At 43.6% G+C, this 25721-nt stretch overlaps 1 protein-coding gene across 8 annotated transcripts in view; it reads right to left on the reverse strand.

Moving 5' to 3' along the window:
* The window catches only part of CDH4 (cadherin 4), an 839962-nt gene that overhangs the window by 154204 nt on the left and 660037 nt on the right, over positions 1 to 25721 (reverse strand). For all 8 annotated transcript variants that reach the window (XM_079979074.1, XM_079979073.1, XM_079979079.1 and 5 more), the window contains one exon: positions 18131 to 18275. In XM_079979074.1, coding sequence (XP_079835200.1) covers positions 18131 to 18275 — 145 coding nt within the window. The remainder of the gene's footprint in view (positions 1 to 18130; positions 18276 to 25721) is intronic.

Raw genomic sequence — 25721 nt, forward strand, 5'->3', positions numbered from 1 at the left:
TTATGCCTCCAAGCAATGTACAACCTTTCCCCAACAACACTTTGTCTAGTGCTGTGATCTAAACATAAAACAGTGATAATTATTCTTTACTGAGCTGCACCTTACAGTTTATGTTTATAAATTCTTACTATTGCCAAATCATTAAAGGTTGGTTAACCTTTTCCGTCTAATTTCCGAACTACACGATAGTTAATTTAATCATTCCCCCATAGAAAAAAAAAATCAATCATTATGGGCAGACATGTAGTAACAGCCATATTATATTAGATCTTCATTAACCTGAGCTAATAATGTCTTTCCGTTGATGGAAAGTTTCCCTTCTGGCGATTTTTCCTCCTGAATATGTGATGTTTTGCGGAACGGATAGTGTGCTTATGAGCATTTGAGGGGAAAGGACAGAAGTTGAGTGTGGGAGAGGAGCTTCACAAGTATGTAATGGGTTCTGAAATGAACTCCAGTTCAGCAATCCCTGAGTCCTAAGGTCAAAAGAGCCTGGTGGATCAGCTCAGTGGCCCATCTAGAGCAGCCTCCAGGTCTCACAGTCATCTAGAGCAGCCTCCAGGTCTCACAGGCCAATCGTATCCCTGTGGGAAACTTGCAAGCAGGACCCAAGCACAAGAGCCCTGTCCCCATTCATAATTTCCAGCAACTGGTCTTCAGAAGCATTACTGCTTTTCACCATGGAGGTAGAGCATAGTTATCCTGGCTAGTAGTCATTGATAGCCTTATCTGCCATGATATTTTTTCCATCACTTTGATCATTTTGGTTGCCATTTTTGGAATCTTTTCCAACTCTACAGTGTTCTCGTATCCAGTGCTATTTTTCCAGAAAAAGAGGTGCCAGAACTCACCATGAACACCTTCCTCGTTCCCTTCAAATGGCAATGGCACCCACCTGAAAGGTGCCAGAACTGATTTCTAGAAAGTTCCAGCGGGAAAAAAAGCCATATGCATATCCACTTCCACTTGTGATTCAGATTTGAGTGGCTCAGTGCCAGATCTTTCGTTAGTTCTGTTTTCCTCCTCTTCGCTTTCCCCACACATTTTCACAAAACTTACCATATTGCAAGAGGGAGGGGAGGCAAAAGTTGAGGGTTGGTACCTGAGTTGTCTCTCACTATCCGCAAGGAAGTTTTCCAGATTTGCTCAGAGTAGGGATTGGGGGGGGGGGGAGTAATTTGATTCAGTTCACATTTTAAAACGAACCTACCTAATTTGCACTTTCCGAATCAACATGCAAACCGAAACACAGGAACCCTTCAAAAATTTGCATGTCTCTGAATTTTGCACTGCAGTTCGCCAGGCATGTAATATACAATCAACTGTGTATATTAGGGTGAAAAGTGCGAAAAATGCATGTTAGTGAAAGAAGCCTGCAGAAATGCATTATATTAGTGAAGGGTGCTTGCCAAAATGCTTGTATATCAGGCAAAATTTCATATATCAGATGAGGAGAAATGCGCATTAAAATAACAATCAGTTTTCACAAGGACCCCTGACAAGAATTCACAGCCTGATGTAGCAATGTGAAGAATTGAATGTAAGACTGACAAAACTGAGAAACAGAGAAAATGAAATGGATATATTGCATCATCCCTCCTGAATTGCAAAGGAAGTGATTTATTGACCAGGAGGGAATACCCCCCCCCACTGTGGATTCCAGAATTCCCACTGGCATGGGGGATGCATTACTCATATTCTTTTATATGGAAGCCCTCGAATAGCTCTACCCATTGATTTCACCCATGATGATTGTATGGAGTCTCCACATTTAGGGGAAGTATGTACCACTAGATACCATTTGTTGGGGAACCACAACAGGAGATGCCTATGGCCTTCTCCTCTTTCTCATGGGCTTCCTATAGGCATCTTACTGATCATGATGGGAAGCAAGTTGCTGGACTAGACTACTGGCCTGATTGAGCTTGTCTTGTCTTTTGCTCTCACTTGATGCTGATTGTTATAAAAATAGGTCTCTGCAATAGGACGTGTGCCAAGGAGTCTGACTTGAATTAACACTGCAGTAGTGTCTGTGAGACTGGGGTGGGGGGAACCCCATCCATGCCCCACTTTCAGCGCCGGATTACCAAATAGGCAGAGCAGGCACCAGCTGATGGGCCCCATGCCTCTTAGGGGCCCTGCGACAACGGATGGAAATACTATTGATTTGATCTTGAAAGACAATTACAATCAAGCTTTGTTAGATCAATGTTATCCCACTAGAGAGCGTGTACAAGGAACCTCCAGATACGAAGCTTTTAAAAACGTATTAGGAGATAATTTGTAAGGACCCCCCACCACCGATATTTTGACTTCCTTGGGGTCTCCACGGGGTTTAATCTGGCACTGCCCCCCTTTGAGTGCATTTGCCTGGCTATAGTAATACCTCTTCCTTGACTGGTTTGAGAACTCTCTCTATCTGTGTGTGTGTGTGTGTGTGTGTGTGTGTAATGGTTCTAGGGGGTTGCTTGTGTGTAAGTTGGCACCACACCTGGCTGGGTTACCTGGGTGAACCCTTTCTGTCCGGACAGCCACCCATCCGTGGCTGTCTCAATCGCTGGCAGAATCTGTCAGTGGGCGTTTCTTGAACTTCTTCCAGCAAAGAAGTTCTTTGAGCCCAGTCTCCTCCTACTCTCCCTGCGCGGAAGTCTTCTGAGCAGGGAGGGTGTGGGCAGCGGAGGACCCGTGCTCTCCCCGCTGGTCTCCTGCGAGGAGTCCTGGAGCCTTCTCTCCGATTCCCCCATCTGCCCCCCTCCTCTACTGGTGCTACGCTGATTTCCTTCCCCAGTGGATGGGCTGCCTCTCACCCTACTGGGATCCTCTCCGGCATCCCTCTGGAGCCTTCCCTCCGCCTCTGGCTCCGATGGCAGTTCCCTGACAGTGTAGGAACATCTGACTTGTGTGTGCCGTGGTGAAGCTGCATGGTCTGGCACCGGGGGGCGGAGAGCAGGCAGGGGTGTGGCTGGTGTGCATTCTGAGGGATGTGGTGCGCTGCCTGCGGGGGCATGGCGTGTGTCCTGGGGGCGTGGCACTATGGGGGCATGGCACCCAGCGCAGTGGGGGGCGTGCGGCGCTTGTCCAGGGGGTAGCCACAATGGTGGCCCCCTCCCCAATGGTGCCAGGGGCGGTGCGCCCCTCCACTTCCCCATTCCCCTGCCAGTGTGTGTGTGACTGAAATGCAGCCTAGGGAACTGTGCAAAGGCAAGAGAAACATCCATTGCTCCACCCACATTGGCTGTTGGACCTGCCTACTGCTAGCATACGGCCCTCAGAAGGTTGTCCATGAGACCATGTGGCCCTTGGCTGGAAGAAAGCTTCCCTACCCTCTTCTATAAGGTATACAAAATAACCTCAACAAATGCTTTTAATATAAAAGGCACTGCTTTTCTCTCTCTTGCTTTGCAATTTAAGCTTAATAATATCCCTGCAGGATTTTATACCTTGCTGTGCATCATGTTGTTCCCTTTATAATCTCCTGGCCCCTTGGTTGCAATCTGGGTGCACATAATGAAAACATCTGTATCTACATTTAGATACGATTACACATATATGGTTGACAAGGTACAGCACGAGCGGAGGAAACCAAATAATAGCAATTCATACCCTTGTCTGAAAAGACGTCAAGAAAAAAGAATGGGAATTGGGCTGCCCAAATAACAAGTAACAGCAATCATCAAGAATTTTAAAAAGTCATGCATAAGGCAAGAAAATGAATGAAATGCCTTCCATTCTTCTGCAGAGGCAATGAGTTGTAAAGAACTTTTGTAAATACAAAAAGTTTCAGCACCAGGAGCTACTATGGCCTCTGCGGAGCTAGGAGGATAGGGAATTGGTCCATCAAGCTCAGTATTGCCTATCCCAGGGGTAGCCAATATAGTGCACTCCAGATGTTGTGGACTACAAAACCCATCAGCCCCAGCCAGCATAGCCAATAGCCAGGAATGATGGGAGTTGTAGTCAAAAATGTCTGAAAGGCACTGTGTTGACTATGCCTGACCTAAACTGACCAGCAGTTGCTCTGCAGGGTTTCAGGTCGAAGGAAATGTGGAAGATCTGAGACCCTTTGCAGGCAAAGCACCACCAGTGAGTGTTGGCCCTTCCATATGTATAAAGGTAAAGGGTAAAGGGACCCCTGACCATTAGGTCCAGTCATGACCGACTCTGGGATTGTGGCGCTGATCTCGCTTTATTGGCCGAGGGAGCCGGCGTACAGCTTCCGGGTCATGTGGCCAGCATGACTAAATCACTTCTGGCGAACCAGAGCAGCGCACGGAAACACTGTTTACCTTCCCGCCGGAGTGGTACCTATTTATCTACTTGCACTTTGACGTGCTTTCGAACTGCTAGGTTGCCAGGAGCAGGGACCAAGCAACGGGAGCTCACCCCGTCGTGGGGATTTGAACCGCCGACCTTCTGATCAGCAAGTCCTAGGCTCTGTGGTTTAACCCACAGCACCATCCACGTCCCCACAGCGCCACCCACGTCCCCTCCATATGTATACCCCACACATTTCCATGCTTGAAGCTTCGCCTTCCCTGTAAGATATATTTTGCAGTGCTCCACTGCTATGAATGTTCCTCAGCAGCCACTATCCTTTGCTGGCCACAAGGGCAGCAGGGAAGACTGAGAGCATTTCAGCTGCATGCTGCACTGGCAGCATTTAGTAACGGTGGCTGAAGTCCTTCCCAGGTGTTCAGTGACCACATGAAGAGGGTGAGAATTGGGATAACACTCATGGTTGCTTGGAGAATAGGTCAGTGGGCACCATCCCAAGGGCCGCTGCACACTTTCCATGAATGTGTGAAAAGGGCAAGTGACCTTTTGTGTTTGCCCGCAAACTGTGAGACATGCAGGAGAAATGCAAAAGATTAGAATCTGAATCTCCAGGGGCACCCAGAAATTGAATTCTGAAATGTTTTGTTTTGTTTTGTCTTTCGGTGTTTATTTTTACATTTTTTTAAATTAAAGATTTTCTTGTTTTACAAAAGTATGTGTAATGTCTCTCGTATTTTTTCCATGTAACATTTTTACAAATCAGTTTCATTTGTTGAGACATTGGGGGGGGGGAAGGGGTGGAGGGGGGAAAGATGGGTGGGGGTCGGGTGGCGATGTTTCTATTTTGCTTAATGTATGTAGGGTTTGGTGTCAGCGTTGCTCGTGCTGTTCATTTGTGTTTCTTTGGTGGTGAGAGAGGTTGGGGTTGGCCTAGGGTGTGATTGTTCCTTTGTGATTGGCTGTGGTGATATTTGTTTTTGTGTGTGAGCGGGGTGGGTGGGTGTTTCGGATCAGGTTAGCCATATTGATTTGTATGCTGTTGGTGGATTATTGTCATTGTCTTGTTGGGCTGTGTATGTGATAAAGAAATGTTGATATATTCCAAGATAGGAGTTGGCGACGCCTCTGTGATATCTGACCCCTAAGTGGCAACATCTGTCTTCCCAGATGCCAATGCCAAAGGCAAAGCCAGAACATGAACAAACAGCAGCATCTGTGGCAATGGAACGCAGGGGCTGGCTATTTTGGAGATGGAGGCCTGGGGCCTGCTTGCACCCAACTCCCTTGTTAGATTTTCCCTCTGACAAGTTAGACCAGCTGTCTTGTTGCCCTAGCAGGGATCCCCAAACCAGATCTGCTGCAAACCCAGGAACTAAAAAAACACAACCAACAATTTGCAGACAACAGTAGCAACCTTTTGACACCACGCACAATCGAGCTCCAATTGGAAACTCCAACCGTTCTCATTCACTGTTATTTGTTGTAATCAATGGCAGATTTTGACCTTTCAAGCAGCTAACCTAATTAATAAAGGACATCACTTCCTAACTGCTGGAGATTATCAGCTTCATGAAAGGTGTGGTGAGATGCCTTAATGAGGATAAAAAAGAACAAGCTGGCCTGAAGAGATTTTTTGGGGAAGAATGCAAGACGAACCCTGTCGTGAGCGACTGAAGTGATGCCTTTCATGTTAACAAAATTAAGTGCTTGGTTAAGAAAACAAACAAACCTTTTCTTTTTGCACAGAAGTCTGCCGAGTTGTGATCGCATTGTTGGGATGTGTGTTCTGCGTGTTTTGTGGAGGTTGATAATCATAACTAATTAACCATGCAGGCATCGCAGGAGAAGGGCTGGAGTGTAATAACGACTCATGGCAAAGCACAATCTGTATCTTCAGAACAAGCCTCATGCATGCTGGCAAAGCCACATGGCCTCCATTGTACGGCAAGTCAATGAGAACATCAGGGGTGACTGTAGGGCCCCATAACAGTCAGATGTCCTGGGCCCTAAGGAAGTCAGATTATCCTCCACCAGGGCCAGGGCCTTCTCAGTGATGGCTCTGACCTGGTGGAATGCTCTGTCCCATGAGACCAGGGCCCTGCAGGATTTAACTTCTTTCCGCAGGGCCTGTAAGACAGAGCTATTCCACCTGGATTCAATTTGAACTTAGCTTTATCTTTTATTCCCCTTCCTTCCCTCCCCCTTCCTTTTTATGAAGATTACCCACTCTGGGATCCCACAGCTAATTCTCCCCTGGTCTCCCCGCTTGCCCAAACTAATTTAGCCAGCTAGCCCTGGTGATCATCTAATGTTTATTGCATGGATTTCCCCCCTAAACTGATTTTTTGATTCTGAATTTATTGTTATTCACGTTTTATGCTGTTTTTTTTGTTGTTGCATCAATTAAGTGTTTTAAATTTGTTGTTAGCCACCCTGAGCCCAGTTTTTTGAACCGGGAAGGGTGACATATAAATAATAAATTATTATTATTATTATTATTATTATTATTATTATTATTACAAGGAAAGGGTTGTGGTTCAGTGGCCTATTCTGCATGCAGAAGGGCCCAGATTCTATCTTCTGGAGTTTCCAGGTAGGGTTGAGCAAAGACCTGTATCTGAAACCTTTGAGAGCAACTGCCAGCCAGAGCTTACAATGCTGACTCAAAGACAGCAATCAACTCTGGTTTCCTTCATTTGAGACAAGGCTTGGAGTGTTTGTGAGTGTGTGCTTCTAAGCACTGAGGGCAAACCTCCAAAGGAGACGAGCGTTGCTGGTGTTATTGCTTATGTGAAGAATGTTGTAATTAAAATCCTTTTTGCCTTCTCTAACTCGGTGCCACGGCAGTAGCTCTGCTTCCCCCCACCCTGGCTCCCTTCTACAGTCTTCTTCTTGTTATTGATGTCCCTTTTAAAAAATTAAATAGCTGGGAGTGAGATCTACATGTAGCAAATTAAATTGGAGAAATCTCATAAAAATAAATATTCTGCAGAATGCCAGGAACGGTGTTTTTTAAAGAAGCCAAAAAACAAAACAAAAACAAAAAAGAGAGGAGACTATTCTATTAGTTCTCCTGTTGTTTATTTATTTATTTTATTCCTCTGCCAGCGGAGATCCCCCTGAGAGATTAAAACTGTGGAGTAATGCACAGATGGGGCGAGATACTTGAAAGTCATCTGGATATTAAGAATTTAAATCTTTTAGCCTCAGCGATTTGAACAGAAAGCCAATTATGGGCCTGAATTAGTTTTCAAATTAAACTGCAATTTAAAGGTTTGTGAAATTAATCCTTTAAGGCATAGCCTTGCATTTCTATATAAGCTCACACAAAGATCCCAAATCTCCTGCCAAGTCTTGTGGGGGGGGGAGGGGGGAGGGGGGAGGGAAGAGGCGTTCCCTTTTACCTGCTAGTGCACTTAATGAAGAAATCGCACCGCATCCTGCCACTTGCCTTCCTGGTAAAAGGACACAGAAGAGCGTTACCGAATGACTTGGTAAAATTATAGGAGAGAAGGAAATGAAAGTGTCAGAAGCAAAAATTGCAGAGCAGTCGGAACCGGTCATTTTCAAGTGCAGGCATCAGGTGGACTGTGAAAACAGCTCCCTTCCCTGACAAAAGCTGAAGCTTCCCATTAATTGCAAGAATAACAAACCCCCTCTGGGGAAGGGGCTGTAGCTCAGTGGCAGAACACTTGCCTTGCAAGCAGAAGGTCCCAGGTTCAATCCCCAGGCAGGGCTGGAAGAGAACCCTGTCTGAAATTCTGGAGTGCCTTTGCCCATCAGAGTAGACAATATGAAACTAGATGGACCTTTGTACAGTGGTACCTCTGGTACCAGTTTGAGTCTGACCAAACTTTTAGCTTATAGCTAAAAACTGGAAAGGAGGAAAAATTCCATCAGTGAAAGATTGGCAAATTAAATTTTGTGAATACATAAATCTGGCAAGACTCACAGCTTACATAAGGGGACAATCGGACCAGAAAATATTAAAAGAATGGGGTTGTGCTAAAGAGTATATGAAAAAACATTGTTCTGGAGTAAGTATATTGGTATGTAATGAATGATGATTTACAGGGTTAAAGAAAAAGAAAAATGGTGTAAAAAAAAAAGTACAAAGGTGGAAGTAATCTAATTAGACACAACAATACAGTAAGAGTAAATTTTTTCAGGTCTTAGAACAAAGGAAGGAAGTCAATTTGTGTTTATGTACGTAATGATATGGTTTTTTTCTGTAGATGTGTGCTTTTTCGTTTTTGTTTAGTTTAGTTTTGTTTCCTTTGTTTTTTTTCCTTTTCCTTTCTGTTTTTTTTTTTTTGTATGTTCCAGGTTTTTTTGTTTGTATAGTATTATTTTGGATTCAATGTTTGTAATTTTTGTTATGATTCTGCATTGAAAATAAAAAAATTCAAAATAAAAATAAAAATGCAGAACATAAGTTTACATGGCAGGCCTCCCCAATTCCTCCCATTATGGGGTTCTGACCATGCACCGAGAACTCATGGTCAGTGGGACCCAGCGTAAAACCCCTCTACTGGGGCCTTGCTAACGCTGCCACATGAGAGGTGTGCTACTGCGCTACCCCTCGTTTACACTGATGGACTAAAGCCGGTCGATTGCAGGGGTGCCACAGGTCGATCGTGATACTAAGTTAAGTAATAGCCAGTGTGTTTCTTACTGATCCCCCCCCCAAAAAAAGCTGAACAACTTTTGTCAACCCTCCCCTATAGAAGCTCAACAACTTTGGTCAATCCTCCCCTAAAATAAGCTCAACAACTCCAGTCAATGACAATGGGTAGATCACTGCCAGGTTTTTGTATCCTGGGAATAGATCGCAGTCGCTTTGGAGTTGGATGTCCCTGGACTAAAGGATTCTGCCCAAGGCCTAAAACCGCCAAAGTTGTGACAACTGCAACAGGGAAGGCAAAACCTGCAGAGCAGGGAAAATTCCTTCCCAGCTCTGGGAAACAGTAACCATCATGCGACTGTAGCAAAGCCTGTGAACCTGAAAGGAAAAGGTGAACTAGACTGCAATTAACAATACGCCTTAAAGGGAGGGTTTAAAGGTAAAGGTAAAGGGACCCCTGACCATTAGGTCCAGTCGTGACCGACTCTGGGGTTGCGGCGCTCATCTCGCTTTACTGGCTGAGGGAGCCAGCATACAGCTTCTGGGTCTTGTGGCCAGCATGACTAAGCCACTTCTGGCGAACCAGAGCAGCGCACGGAAACGCCTTTTACCTTCCCACCGGAGAGGTACCTATTTATCTACTTCTGATCGGCAAGTCCTAGGTTCAGTGGTTTAACCCACAGCGCTACCCGTGTCCCTTCCAGTATGGCTTTAGCTATGCCCAACTTGCAACAAGGAGCATCTTCTGGGGACGGAAAGCGTACCTGCCACCTGTACGCCACTGAAAGAGGAAACTGTGGAATCTGGAGACCTTTATCTACTCTTGAAAGGAAACTTCTGCAGCCGGCAAAGAACTTTGCTGATTAAGACTGCTGGAGGGTCCAGTGGGAATTTTCAGTTCTGGCTTTGCAGCTGCTTTTTTTTTTTTTTTTTTGAAACTTAGCTATGTTCTTCATAGAGAGGCAAAGTTCAAAGAAGCAGAACATTATTTGAGGAGAGTAAAACATGGCCTTTTAAGATACACTTTCAATCAGCAGCAGTGCATTAAATCAAAACAGCTCGGGAAAAAGGGGGGGATGCTGATTTGGGGTGTGTGTTTTTAAAAATGGTTCAAATCTATTTCATGTTCTGAACTCGTTTCAAAAGCTCAGCAAAGACCCGTGTTTAACACGTAATAAAAAAAAAGCGAACACTAAAGGCTTCATCTGCATAACCTCACACTAATGACATGAGAAGCAGTTAGGGAGAATTTATTCTTCGGCATTTTTAAAGCCGAGCAAAGGGAGTTCCTTTTTAATGTGAGCCGGGGGTGCAATATATAGCAGGTTTGATATGCCTTTGCTTACATGGGTTAGCAGTTTAATTCCACAAGGACTATCTTGCTTTCAATATAATAATGTACTGTTTGGCATTATAAAACGACTACTCTCCCCCCTTTCAATAAAAGAAAGAAATAATTTCTTAGAAATCACAAAGGCAACCATAATATTCATCGGCCTCCCTTCCACCTTTATACCAGGAGATTTTAAACTCACCTCTATCCAAAAGTCTGAGGGTGAATAACTCAGCTGAAGCAAATCTCCCCACCCCACTCCCCAAACTCCTCCTCTGCAATTCTTGTCTGGGAATTTTGAGGGAGAATATTCTCCAGTATCTGGCATTTTGACATCTGATGGCATTTAATAACCGATTTCAATATTTGATATGAACTGACAGTTGGTATGATGGTATTTGATAGCTGACAAACTGTGACAGGAAACATCTGACTGTCTTCAGTTTTTGACATCTATCTTGCAACAGCAGTTCGTTATTTTTGTATTAATGCAGTTAATACCTTTATCCAATTAGGTGATAGGCAGACCTTGATTTTAAAGCATAATGTCAATTTTCAGGATTCAATTCCATCCTCAGTAACTACATTTCAAAACAGAAAATCTGCAAAATTTGAATGGGTTAGAACCTTTCAAATTGCTCTGTGCAAAAGCCTCTGTTGTAGGAGCTACCTTGGCATATTGTCCATTGAAACAAAGCTGAAGAGTTGCACCCAGCTTGTCTCTATAACCCTTCCCAACCCTACGTTACCCAATAAACAAACTTGTACAAATTTCAATTCCCAGCATTGTTGGTTGTCAACTGTCCAGAACTTCTACTGACCAAACTTCCCCAGGAAGGGAAGTCTAGTGATCAGTATTAATGTATACATGGGTAGATCTTTTCAAAGTAGGGTTGAATGACCACAGATTTCAGATTATTCACCACTGTACCTTCCCTAAACATGACATTAATAATAATAATAATAATAATAATAATAATAATAATTTTATTTATATCCCGCCCTCCCCAGGCAAAGCCAGGCTCAGAGAGGCTAACAATAAAGTAACACAGCATTCTAAAATCAATTCAAAGTCAAATTAATGGCAAACATTGGGCTAGAGTTCTATGAGGATTACCAAAGGAGGGGGTCAGACTGTGCCTTGGCCAAAGGCCTGCTGGAACAGCTCTGTCTTGCAGGTCTGCGGAAAGATGTCAAGTCCCGCAGGGCCCTAGTCTCTTGTGACAGAGCCTTCCACCAGATTGGGGCCACAGCTGAAAAAGCCCTGGCTCTAGTTGAGGCCAGCCTAACCTCCCCATGGCCTGGGACCTCCGAGATGTTTTTGTTTGAAGACCGTAATGACCCAGCCAGCAAGGTTTCCCCCATAACCTAAAGTGCATCTTTTGCATCAGTGGGCAAAAAAAGAGTTAATTGTTCTGGATAAAGAAGAAACCAGAATAAAAGGACAAGGCTGAGCCAGTTGGCGCCCACATTTGCAGCTGTCAAGGCACCCATAGGCAGGACCATCTGACTGCATGACCTTGTCTTTTTCTCAAAGGCATAACATCACCATTATTGCTGTATGTGCAGAATGAGGGCTTCTCATGGCTCGGTCCCCATGAAATTTAGCAAAGGCAAGGAAGAGAAATTCAATACCCAATATAAACCTTTTAAGAGAATACAGATTAAGTAACGAGTTGGTTCTGGGGAAATACATCAAAGGAGAATGTAATTGCTTCTGAATAGGAGAGACAGTTTTGTACCCATATTACGGTTTGGGATAGATAGTAAAACAACAAGAAAGGAAAAAATCCCACCCAAGCCCATAGCTCTAACCAGAGGAGCAAGCATTTTGTAGTCAAAGGTATCCAATTCTGATTTAATAGCTTAAAGGCTTATCCGGATTTTAAACAGGAAGAAGCTGCAATTTACTCTATCTATCATCCTAATGAGCAGAGCTAGTTTAACATCTGGTAACTCTTTTCTGTATTGATTTGTTTTATAGTAAGACACAGGAAGTTTGATTTGCCATGGAAGTGTCAAGAGGACATCAGCTCATTTCAACGTACATGTGAACTCATAGCAGTTTTTCGCCCGCTGAAATCCTGATGGAGTGTGGGATCCTTCCTGCACTAAGAGCATTTAAAGCGTGCTGAAAACATCTGCATGCACCTGAACGTCAAAGGTATTATCCAAATGCATTCCAGAAACCCAGAGCTTGCTGCCAAAGCTCCTCCAAGACGTGCTCTTGTAAAATAGAGGTCTTGCAGGAGAAGGGCTTGCTGTATACTATATAATCACTAAGGCTCGCTCAGGTTACTTAGTGGGTGGTCAGTGAGTTCAATCATGTCCTGAGTTTAAAAACTAATCTGAACTTACAGGCAATGTATAAATTGATGGTTATGTGTTTCAACCTTTAAACACCTGCTGAAAATTTTTTTCTGTGCCAACAGGCTTATGCAGGCAATTATGGAAGTATATTTCCATAATAGGTTGGTGGTGGTTCCTGACTTTTATTTTTATTTTTTAAAATTATATAGATAGCTATAGAGATATAAAGTTGTAAACCACTTTGACAATTTTAGAAGATAGTTAGTTAGTTAGTTAGTTAGTTAGTTAGTTAGTGTGGGCATGTAAGGGCCCAATATTCAACAATTCTGTCCACAAATCATACAATCATAGAACTGCAGAAAGGCAGAATTGAAAAGGACCCCAAGGGCCATCTTGTCCAACCCCCTGCAATGCAGAAATCTCAGCTAAAGCATCAAAAAGCAACAAGGGATGAGGCCAGGAGTGGGGGGACTCAGACTTTAGGCAGAATGTGCCCCCCTCTGGCCAGTCTGGCCATTGGCGCTCTCCCCGGGCCACACTCTGCACTGGCCTTGCTCAATAAACTCCTTGATGGCTGATCTTGGCTGGTTGTGTCCTTGAAAGGGTGACCATGCTTGTCTGGCTGGAGAGCAGAGGGGTGTGTGTGTGTGTGTGTGTGTAGAAATCTGTGACTTTTGCATGGCTGGAACACAGCCTACTCTACGAACGTAAGCATGGCATTCATTGCTCCACACATTTTTGTGGCCCCAATCATCACTCTCACGTGGCTCTGGGAAGGCTGCCCATGAAGAAATGCAGTCCTCCTCCAGCTGAAAGAAGAAGGTTAGGGCAAGAGTGTTGTTAGCCCAGAAATGGAAGCAAGAAGAAATTCTGACAAAAGAAGAATGGCAGACAAAATTAATGGACTATGCAGAATTAGATAAAATGACAGGAAGGATTCGAAACCTACGGGACCAGAGATTCACAGAAGACTGGAAGAAATAGATGAACTATTTGAAGAGCAACTGTAATCAACAATTACGCTAGTAGGACTACAAGAAGTTTTGTAAGGAGAAATATATGAAATATTGCAAAGTAGAGCAAGAATAGAGATATTAGTTATGAGATTTAAATGTAATAGTGAAAATAAGAAATGTGTATTAAGTGAATAGATTGGAAAATTTTCAGATGTGATTGTTGGAAGTAAAAAATAATAATGGTACAAGATATGAAAGTCTGTTTAATTATTGTTGAAAATGATATGTTGAAAACTAATAAAAAATTATATAAAAAAGAAAGAAAGAAAAAGGTTAGTCCCCCCCCCCAGACTAGATAAAAAAGGAGATGGCGATGTAGGCAGTAGAATGAAGCAGGCATGTGGGCTGCCCCACAACAAGCTACAGGTAAGGAAGAGCACTTTTGAATATTGTATGAGCTTAAAAACAAAACACCCCCCCCCATGCAGCCAACCCAAACCTTAGCACTTCTCTGAGGCAGGTTCTAGCCTGGACATTTCTGGATTTGTGTCAGGGAATGGCTGGATGAAGAAGAATGGTGGAACCTTGCCTCCCAAGAGACCTCCATGGAGGGCTCCAAAGATGACACCTTAGAGCCTGGAGCTGGTGGTGGGTCTAAAGTGGTGTGGTTTGCTCTATCACCTCATTCTGCTGCAGGTGTAGACCCAGTGTCAGCACAACAGCAAAACAAAGCAAAAGAGAAGAGGTGTGGACTTCCGCCCCCAAGGCATAAGTCAAAACACTTTGTCCCTGCTACGCATTTTGGTACCCTATTCCAATTCCTCAACCGGCAGAAAGGCAATCAATCCCAATTGCCTTTCCTCTTGTTAAAAATGGTGTACTCCGGAGGTTTTTTATATGACAACTACCCCAGGCAATGGAGAAGTTATGACAAATGTTTGCTGACACAATCCAGGAGGCATGTGATATTTAACCCTTCCACCAGGTAAACAACAGTGGAAGACAAATTTATCAAGGGAAAACAACCTCATTAAGTCTGCCCTGAGATCTTGATTTCACAGCACGTTCCCTACTGTTCACGAAATAACCTACATTTCTCCTTAAAAAAATACACCAAACACTGAATTCCTTCGCATTTGTTATTATTAAAGTTCCTGATAGATGAAATTTGCTGTCAATTAGCTGCCTTAAATTTGTCAGATGGACCAATTTAATGGACTAATTACTGGAAATAATTGATTTATCTCAATGCAGGTGGTCACATATTGAAGACAATGAAGGCAACAGTTTCTCTTGACTAAGGAACATAGATGGTTTAAAAAGAGCATTTTGAACAGGGGTGGATAAAAAGCAGAGACCTCACATTGCCAACAAAGGTCCATATAGTTAAAACTATGGTTTTTCCAGTAGTGATGTATGGAAGTGAGAGCTGGAGCATAAAGAAGGCTGATCGCCAAATAATTGATGCTTTTGAATTATGGTGCTGGAGGAGACTCTTGAGAGTTCCATGGACTGCAAGAAGATCAAACCTTTCCATTCTTAAGGAAATCAGCCCTGAGTGCTCACTGGAAGGACAGATCGTGAAGCTGAGGCTCCAATACTTTGGCCACGTCATGAGAAGAGAAGACTTCCTGGAAAAGACCCTGATGTTGGAAAAGATGGAGGGCACAAGGAGAAGGGGACAACAGAGGACGAGATGGTTGGACAGTGTTCTCGAAGCCACAAACATGAGTCTGACCAAACTGTGGGAGGCAGTGGAAGACAGAAGTGCCTGGTGTGCTCTGGTCCATGGGGTTACGCAGAGTCGGACACGACTAAACGACTAAACAACAACAACAGGGTGGATATAAGGTACGGAAACCCTTTCACAGTGTAGCGTTTCATCATTTTTTGCTATAAAAAATGTATTTATAAAGTGTGGCACGTGGGTGAGTAACAGTGTTGTGGGAAGTTTGACAAGATAGAAAAGAGTGGTGGTGAAACTGGAGGAGTTGAGGGTTGGCATTGGCAGCCTGGAGTTCCCCTGACCCCACTGCCACCTTGGTTTTCTCCATTATGAGTTCCACCAGCAGGACTGATTCCCACTTTTCACAAGCCACTACTGAAGCTTGGCTTATTGGGTTAGGTTCACAACACCTGGGAATGCATCTGGGCCCAATCTCTCTCAAAGATTGCAAATCGCTCCGTTCCTTGAGATATTCTCCATAGAGAATATTGCAAATCGCTCCGTACAGAGATATTCTCCATAGAAGTTGGTCCATTCAGGCAAACTGGGCATTGTCCCACCAACCTTGGCCTGCCCTCGGCCAGCTCCCATCTGCCTGCCTTCCTCCTTACAAGCAGCCCTGGCCTTCAGCCCTTAGCATCAGAGTTGACTGTGTAGAACTCTGCAGGGAGGAGAATGAGCACAAAAGAAGGATTAATTGGCTCTGCCTGTCACTGGCTCCAGTACTAGTTACTGTTGGTCTCCTTGCCTTCTGCCCTACCAGTCCCAATGGGTATCCGCCATGACTGGATGCTCCGAATCACTGATTTTCAACTGATGGGGAGTGATCCAAGATCTAAGTCCTGCCTAACTTACATTGAATTGCATTACTTGCTATCTGAGACCCAGAAGTGGTTCACACCCCAGCGTAAGCTGCTTTATGCAAGTTTCAGCTACATCATTTATTCGGTTTTGTTTTTAATTTCCTTCTGCATTTTAATGAGAAGGGAAAAGAGAGAAGCAGAAAAAGAGGGAAAGCCTCGAATCATAGACCAGGAAGGGAGGAATTAGGCTGTCTAAACTAGGATTTTGTGTGATTCAGGAAATCCAAGGGAGTCAATGCATCCCCAACAAATGGCCATTCAGCCTGTGTTCAACTGACGGAAAACTCACCTTATTTCCAGGTGATTGCCTCCATTGTTGAACTGCAAGGACAGGGATGGTCCATGTGGTGCTCTGCAGATGTTTGTGTCCCTCCAGATTTTGCTGAATTACATATTCCATAATCCCTGACCTTTGGCCATGCAGGTGGGACTGTTGGAAGCTGTACTCTAACATTAAGAATTGCATTAAGTCTCCTCACTCAAGGAAAGTCCTTTAGGAAAGGAACTTTTGCATGGAAGTCAAAGGTAGGGGCTACTCAGCACTAGGCACAGGTCAATGTGTCCGTTTTGGCTTCTGTCAGTTTCTTGATTTCCAGTATTATTCTCAGTTCTACATGAGTTTGCCAAAATAATAATAATAATAATAATAATAATAATAATATAATCCTCTCAAAAATTCAACAACACTTTAGTGTGGATTTCTCCTAATAAACACGTTTTTTATTTGCAGTTTCCCCAATTTTTTTATTTTTTATTTTTTGCAAATCAGTGTTTCCTAATATAATACATTTTCATGAATATATCCATTTTTATGCACATTTCACACTAGTATATGCATTTTTGTATATATGACTTGGCCAGAGAACCGCATTGTAAAATTTGGAGAAGTGCGGATTTCAAAGGCTGCCTCTGTTTCAGTTTTCAGAAAGTGCAAATTAGGTACATTTGCCTTTAAATGCAAACTGAATGAAATACCTCCCCCCCCCCAGTCAGCTCACACAGACCCCAGAGTTACTTAGTACAGCTCATGCCAGGCCCATGCAGAGCTTGTCTGAAACCCAGGGCAGGAGTCTTGAGCATGAGATGTGCTGCCTCAGCGCTGCTGCCTAATCTGATCTGATGCTACACACAAGTATGCAGTAACTCAGGTCCAGATTTTACTATTGAAGACTTGCAGTGCATATAAAAAAGGTAAAAGGTAAAGGACCCCTGGATGATTAAGTCCAGTCAAAGGCGACTATGGGGTCACGGTGCTCATATTTCTTTCAGGCCAAGGGAGCCGGCATTTGTCCACAGACAGTTTTCCAGGTCATGTGGCGAGCATGACTAAACCACTTCTGGAGCAACGGGACACCGTGACAGAAACCAGAGCACACAGAAACGCTGTTTACCTTCCCACCGCAGCGGTCCCTATTTATCTACTTGCACTGGCATGCTTTCAAACTGCTAGGTTGGCAGGAGCTGGGACAGAGCAGCAGGAGCTCACCCCATCACAGGGATTCGAACCGCCGACCTTCTGATCGGCAAGCCCAAGAGGCTCAGTGGTTTAGACCACAGTGCCACCCCCATCCCTTGCAGTGCATATGGACAGGCATGGGCCTTTTGCCCATCACCGTTTCATCCATTACATCATTGGTCCACTGGGTGGCAAGGAGCATTCATGGCATAACAGTTTAAGTCCAGTGAAGCCCCCAGCCAGCTTAGCCGTCCGAAGCCCAGGGCAAGTGTACCCCTGCCTCTGTATGGGTCTGGCCTGGGCTTGTAACGCCTAAATAGGGCTCTTGACTAATAGCATCTATTTCCTTGCACTAAAAGAATCTTGTCGTTTTTATGATTTGGCATGAACGGGCCGAATGCTGTTCAAGGGCTGAATGTGTCAACTGCTCTGGAATTCCTCCACACACCCTCCTGTTCTTTAATGGACGCTCTACATAGAAATAAACAACAATGCCTAACATCCAAGGATGGGCAAGGGAAACAATATAAAACAGCACTTTATTATCTAAAGACTTGCAGCAGTTCCACGGGCAATTCCTACTGTACCTGGTTTGGATCCTTCATCAACGGATCCGTTATAGACTTGGTTTATGAACTCTGGCCTGTTGTCATTCATGTCAATAACGTAGATGTAGAGATCAATGGGGTTCTCTACTTTGTTTCCATTCATATCCACTGCATGCGCTCGAAGCTGTTAAGAAAAAGAGAGGAAGGGAAAAACCACGTCAGTAATGGGATTCAGCACTTGGCGAGGCTATGTGTCATCTTCTGTCATTTAGACTCTTCGACAACATTAGGATTTATAACTGTCATAATAATGGAAATTTTCTATGGGGTTTTCTATAGCAAAGCTATCCAGCTGATTTTGGTATGCATAATTATATGAACCTTGAAGTTGTGCTGCAGTTTTAGCGGCTTGCTTGAATTTCTGTGTTCTGGACAAACCTCATGAGTGGTGCAGCTGCACATATGAAAAAAGCTGCTTTTTCTATAAAAGAGAAAAAGGAAGAGGAAGATATTTTGACTTTCTTTAAGCAAATCCCATCATAGTAATGGGGAAACCTGACCTCATTTCTTGAAAGTTCCACTGGATTTGCACTAAACTCACCAGTAGGTTCCTTAGTCTCTCAGGCCACTGCACCAACAAATGTCCATGCACAGGAGAGCGGAAAATGCCTTTATAGAGACAGATTTTTTATTTCTGCAGCCCAAACCCAGAAACGATAAAGGCAAAAGCAATCAATCAAGAAGAACAGAAAACTTCCGGAAGTTTTTTCTCTGCCAAGCCGTTATCAATACAAATATTAAGAACACATCATTTCTTCAGAACCACCATCTGTTTTTTTCATCCTAAAAAACCCATCTTCCATTTTCTCAGATGATTACTCATTGTTCTGTCTATTTATGTAGGTAGTTTTTTAAAAAAATCTTTTTCCTGTTCCTAGTGGGCCATTTTTGTGGTTATTCACACTGATACTAAAAATGATTGAACACAGCATGTCATTTCAGCTGAGGACTCAACAACTAATTGCAAATAAATAACGTGTTGTCGTAGGGATGTGGAGGAGAACTTTGTACAGTCCTTTAAAAAAAAATTGAACTGGTCTAATTTTCACCTCCTGGATGGGGATACATGAATCAGAACAATTCTTATTCTTCCACTTCTCTTTATGTTGCAATACAGTTCTTGGTTCAATCAATTTAAAAGTCCATCTTTTAGGATAAAATCTGCTTCAAAACCATGTATTTCAGAAACCAAATTTTGTGCAGGTTTAATCCTGAAATGGGATGGAATGGATTTAGGAATAAACACATGCAAAACTGATGTGTACTAGAAAGAAACTGACCCGCCCATTTCCACTGATGCAGAAATATCTGCATGTGAGCAGCCCAACTTTCACCACCTTTGTAGTGTGGGAGTTGCTACTTCCACAGCTCCTTCAAATGCCATCAAGGTGTGTGGCATTTGCCTTCCTAGGTGACATCATGCTGGGTCATAAGGAAAGGGTTAAATGAGTGTGAAGTGATTGGCCAGTGGGAACCCAAGGGGAGGAGTTAGAGTTAGAGTTCGTGTTGTTAAGGTGTCAGTCGGGTGTTAGAGAAGAGAGAGGGAGGATAAGTCTGTGGGTTGGGATGGTTTGATGTGAGTGAGTGAGAGAATCTGTTAGGAGGAGTCAGTTAAACAGTTGGTATAATCAGTTAGTAGGTAATATGAAGGTATAGGTCAGTAAAGAAACTAAGATTAAAAAACTGACAAGAAAAATTATCTGAAACCATAAACTTGTTAATGCTTATAAATAAACTTGTTTAATTGGTTTAATGTTAACAACTGTCTGGACTCCGTGTGTACCCGAGAGAAACGGGTTTGTGGCAGCGGGGAAGCAATCACAGTGGTGGCACAGGGATCAATAGACCGTCAAACGTCCAGGGACCCTGTATGATTGCCACAAGGTGATATCAGGAAAATCCTGCTGGTGCTGCTCCTATCCAAGTGGCTTCAGGGGGCAGGAAGGATCAGGAAAGAGGAGAGGCTCTGGAAGAATGAGAGGTCTGGTGGGAAAGGCATTCCCCTACCTTCTCCTGTGAAGATGATGCTGCTGAGTGCCCCCTTTTTCTCCTTTCTCAGCCTTGTCACTCACAATTGCCTCTTCTTCCTGCCCGATGCCCCTCTCCACTGAAAGCCCCAAATGGCTCTGGGCTCTCAACCTGACCTGCAGCGATCTGGGACCCAGATCTCTCCAGATAGGTCCACTTTGGTTCAGGGTTTGGGCCACAGATAAATCTGGTGACCAGCCCTTCTGATTATATAGCATTCAACACACTGAGGCTGAAAACCAGGACCTGCGTCTTCCAGGCCACTCTCCCACACAAGTCATGTGACCCTTGTGAGAGCCCAAAGCCCAAAAACGTGTGGTTTTGGGCTCCGGGCTCTCATTAGAGATATCACACATACAGGATGTCCTGATTTACTCAGGGCAGTTAAGGGGTATGTGGTTAGTAATGCGACCTTGAGTGTATTGACATCCAAGAAAATTCCACTGAGAGCAATGGCATTTCTGGATGTAAGAAGGTCTGGAATTTGTTTAATAAGCCCTCATAATGAAGTACTGCCATGCTACTGAACTGTCTCCACATCCATGGTACACATTTTAAGGTTGCACAACTGACAGTGTGTAGTAGGTTCTAAGCATGGATGGGCCACAATGGTACTAAGATGTTCGGTATTTTAATTTTAGGACCTTCCCTTGGATTTCCCTTTTACCTTGTTCCATTTTCTTTCAGATTTTGTTCGATGAGTTTGCAGCTCTTTCTTGGGGAGATACAGCCAAATGACACCAATCAAGAGCATATACAAACACTTAACAAATATACTGGATGTCTTGAATTCCATTGCAAATCACTTTGCTTACATTGAATCTGAGCTGGCATTCTCTTGTCCATCCGCCAACATTTAATGCAAATTTAGCTCACAGGCTACATAATTTACTGTCACAAGATGGCCAACTTTAAAGGGTTTAGACAAATTTATGGGAAATAAAACCATCAAGGGCTGTCAGCTATCATGACCATGTGATACCTCCAGCATCAAAGGCAGTAGGCCTCTGAATTCCAGTTGCTGGGCAGCACAAGTGAAGAAAATGCTGTTGCATTGAGGCTCTGATTGAAACCTTCCCCTAGACAACTGGTTAGCCACTGTGAGAACAGAATGCTGGACTAGATGGGCCATTGAGCTGATCCAGGAGGTTCTTCTGGTCCTGAGTTTGGAGAAATCCATTTGGAGCTCTCTCTAGTCTGCTCAGAATTTCAGCCTTTGAAAAAGGATGGTTTCACCTGCAAAGTTGCCCACTTCGCATTCTATCTCTGACCCTGAAACATTTTATAAATACACTAAATAATATTAACAGGAGGGGAAAACACACACACACCTTTATGTTCTTTTCCCTTGGTTGTGAAAGGTTATCCATTTATTCCTAACCTCTTGTTTTAAAATCCATTAACTGGAATGGTAGGAGCTCTGCTTTTCTCATCCCAACATTGCTAAGTTTCTTCAGGGTTCTTTCGTGAGTAATTTGTTAAAAGGAAAGGTTAAAAAGCTAGCGAAGGGAAGCATCCCTTTGCAGAAGCCATGCTGCCTTTTCCTAAGCAAGGCTTATTTTTCTAAAGGTTTAACAATTCTAGTCTTAATCATGCTTTCGACTGATTTATTAGAGACAGAAGTTAGGTTGACATGCCTGTAATTTCTTGGATCCCACCTGGCTACTTTTATAAATTGGTTTTACTTTGGCTACCTTCCAGTCAATGGGTTAAGAAGGTATTTTTTATGGAGAAGTTGCATATTTTAGTTAATAGTTCAGCAGTTTCATATCTTAGCTCTTCAATAATCCTCAAATGCCACCAATTCTCCATGACTTGTTATTTTTAAATGTCATCCTTTGTCACCTCTATTTGACACAGTTCTTTTGACGCATTATCTGAGGGGGGGGGGAGTGGTTTTCTGCACATATTTCCCCAGCGTGTCTTGATGTGAAAACACAGGAACAAAATTCAGTCCATTTCTCTTCCATTTCCCCCTCTTCCCAGGCCATGCTCCTCTCCCCAGATCATACCCCTCACCAGCCTTGCTCTGCATCATTCTTGAATGCTTTTGCCTGGCTGGAATCTGCCCTTGAACTGGGATAACATCTCTTGCTTGCCGGGGTGGAGGTGTACATGTAGAGACTTAGGGACATAGGAACCTGCCTGATATTGAGTCAGATCATTGGCCTATCCAGATCAGTATTGTTTTCGCTTGGTGGCAGTGGTCCTTCAGGGTTCCATCCATAATTCCTTCTCACCTCTACCTGAAGATGCTGGAGAATCAATCTCAGTCCCAGTAGGGTCTTCTCAGTGATGGTTCCGACCTGGTGGAATGCTCTGTCCCATGAGACCAGGGCCCTGCAGGATTTAACTTCCTTCCACAGGGCCTGTAAGACAGAGCTATTCTGTCTGGCTTTCAATTTGAACTTAGCCTGATCTTCCCCCCCCCTTCCTTCCCCCCCTTCCATTTTTATGAAGATTACCCGCTCTGGGATCCCATAGCTAATTCTCTCCTGGTCTCCTCACTGGCCCAAATAGGACTAATTTAGCAAGCTAGGCCTGATGATCATCTGATGTTTATTGGATGGATCCCTCTCCCCAAATTGATTTTTGATTTTTGAATTTATTGTTATTCATGCTTTATAGTGTATTTTATGCTGGTTTTTGTTGCATCAATTAAGTGTTTTAAATTTGTTGTTAGCAGCCCTGAGCCCAGTTTTCTGAACTGGGAAGGGTAGGGTATAAATAATTTTTTTCTACTACTACTACTACTACTATTATTACTATTATTATATTTTATTTTTATTAAGTTTGTATACTGCCCTTCATTCCAAGATGGCAGGGTGGTTCACAGCACAAAAATACAAAATAAAAATATGAACAAAAGCAAACCAATAACCCTCCTTTCACAGACACATTTAAAATGCTGTAGAATGTTCATCAACCAAAGGCCTTGTTGAAGACAAACGTTTTTGCCTGGTGCCTAAAGATATGTAATGAAGGCTCCAGGTGAGCCTCCTTGGGAAGAGTATTTGACAAGTGGGGAGCCACTGCAGAAAAGGCCCATTCACATGTTGCCAACCCCTTGTGGTGGAGTCACATGCAGAAGGGCCTCAGATTATGATTGCAGGGTTTGGGCCGGTTTACATAGGTTTACATTATGGTGCTGGAGGAGACTCTTGAGAGTCCCATGGACTGCAAGAAGATCAAACCTACCCATTCTGAAGGAAATCAGCCCTGAGTGCTCACTGGAAGGACAGATCATGAAGTTGAGGCTCCAATACTTTGGCTACCTCATGAGAAGAGAAGACTCCCTGGAGAAGACCCTGATGTTGGGAAAGATGGAGGGCACAAGGAGAAGGGGACGACAGAGGACGAGATGGTTGGACAGTGTTCTCGAAGCTACCAACATGAGTTTGACCAAACTGCAGGATGCAGTGGAAGACAGGAGTACCTGGCGTGCTCTGGTCCGTGGGGTCACGAAAAGTCGGACATGACTAAACGACTAAACAACAACAACAGCAACATCATAGGGAGAGGCGGTCCTTGAGGTATTGCAGTTCTGAGCCGTTTAAGGCTTTACAGACAAATACCAGCACATTGAATCGGGCTCAGAAACTAATTGGCAGTCAGTGCAGTTGCGCCAGGATCGTTGTAATATGCTCAAACTGTTTTGCCCTGGTGAGCAACCTGGCCACTGAATTCTGCACCAGCTGAAGTTTCTGAACCGTTTTCAGAGGCAGCCCCACACCTAACATATTGCAGTAATCTAACCTAGAGGTTTCCAGAGCACAGATAACAGAAGTTAGGTTTTCCTGTGCAGGTAGGGGTATAGCTGGGTCACCAGCTGGAGCTGATGGAATATGCACAAAATTCACATTTAAATACCTATTCTTAGAAAGTATGCATTTCTGAAAGTATTTATTCTCAAATTGTGCCTTAATATTTTTTGAAAATATTTTTTTGAGTGGCGATCTGCACTGGAGGTGTGAAAGGCAGTGAACACCTGAGGCTGCAAGCCCAAACGTGTCTTCTCAGAAGTAAGACTGACTGACTTGAGTGGGGCTTACTCCTGCGTAGGTAAGATTACAATTACAGCCATAGTTTTGATTTGGGTTGGTTTTTTCCTGCAAATTCCTCCCGAAACAGCATGAAACCCCATTGCTCCATGGGAAGGGAGTTGTTCTATGTTCATTCAAGGTGCACAATATCAAGCAGATAACTGCTCAGGCTGTGATAAGATGGATACACAATTTCAGAAACGTTAAAGGGGGAAAAGCTGGGGGAATGAAAGCAGACCACAATCCTCGGACCACACAGTAAGATGGTTTTAAATGTATATTTAAAGCAAACTTTCTAAATGGAGATTCTGATCCCAGTAGCTACTTGTCTTGGGTTTGAAATTGTTTTTTTTATCCATGTAATTGCTTTATCTGTTTTTATAGATGTAGTGGTTTTGAATTGTTCTTACATACCCACTTGCTTTATCTAAGCATTTTGTGAAAATGTGCTTTGAGATGTGCCACAAGTAGAGACTTATTAATCAAATAGCTAGCTAGCTAGCTAGCTAGATAGATAGATAGCTAGATAGCCTGGTAGGTTTGTAAGGACATTCCATTAAAAATCCACCTGGAAGCAGGGCAGAATGGGTTGAGTCCTGTTCCCTCTGAGAACTGGGATGGACCAGATTACAGTGTGTCCCTCCTTCCCTAGAAGTGATTTGCAAATTCATGTGGAAAGCTCAGATCAGGTTAGTTCATATTGGTATCCGCAAAGACTATATTTGCCAAGCATCCTTCACCGGAACCTCTGCTTGGGGAATCCCCACTTGCCAGCCCAGCTCTTGACACAAATGTGCCATTAAACAGATGTGTCAACCAGGGCTTGTCTGCGTGTATCACGGCAGCAGCTTTAAGTGAGATTACGAGACACTTGCTCGCTGAATTGCTTTTTGCTCGAGTGCAAACCGCGAGCGAATGCATATGTATGTGGGGCAGTGCAGGCGACACGCCGATAGGCTTACAGTGCAAAGAAATTACTTAACTCCTGGAGATTTCAAAGAAGAGCTATCAAATATAATTAAAACTTTGTCTGGGAAGGGAAGGGAGGATGGGGAGGCAGATGTGAAAGGATGAGATATCTGCTTTGCTCTCTGCTTTATCTCAGAAAGGAGGTGTTTTTTCTGAGCTGGAGATAGAGCAAAGAAGGAATCCATCGCCATTTCAGTTTGAAGATAATAACTTTAATTCTAGCCGAGAATTACTTTTTCCCCCACCCCAAGGGCAATCTGCCCTTTGCCCTTTGACATTATTGAATAGCTGCATCTAACACAAGTGGGGATTGCTAAGCAGGGAAGCAGCAAAGCTGTAAATACACAGGTGGGGAATGGACGTATCATACATATTTCATTATTTTAGAATTACAAAGTACAAAATATACATTTAAGGACTAAAAATGAGGCTCGGTTTCTTCTTTGTCTTTTTTTAACAAATGCAATAAATGCACTCTTGTCATGGTGGACAACCAGATACCTCTGGGAGGCCCACAAGTAGAACTTGAG

The sequence above is a fragment of the Podarcis cretensis genome, assembly GCF_951804945.1.
Source record: "Podarcis cretensis genome assembly, chromosome: 6".
NCBI classification, from domain to species: Eukaryota; Metazoa; Chordata; class Lepidosauria; order Squamata; family Lacertidae; genus Podarcis; species Podarcis cretensis.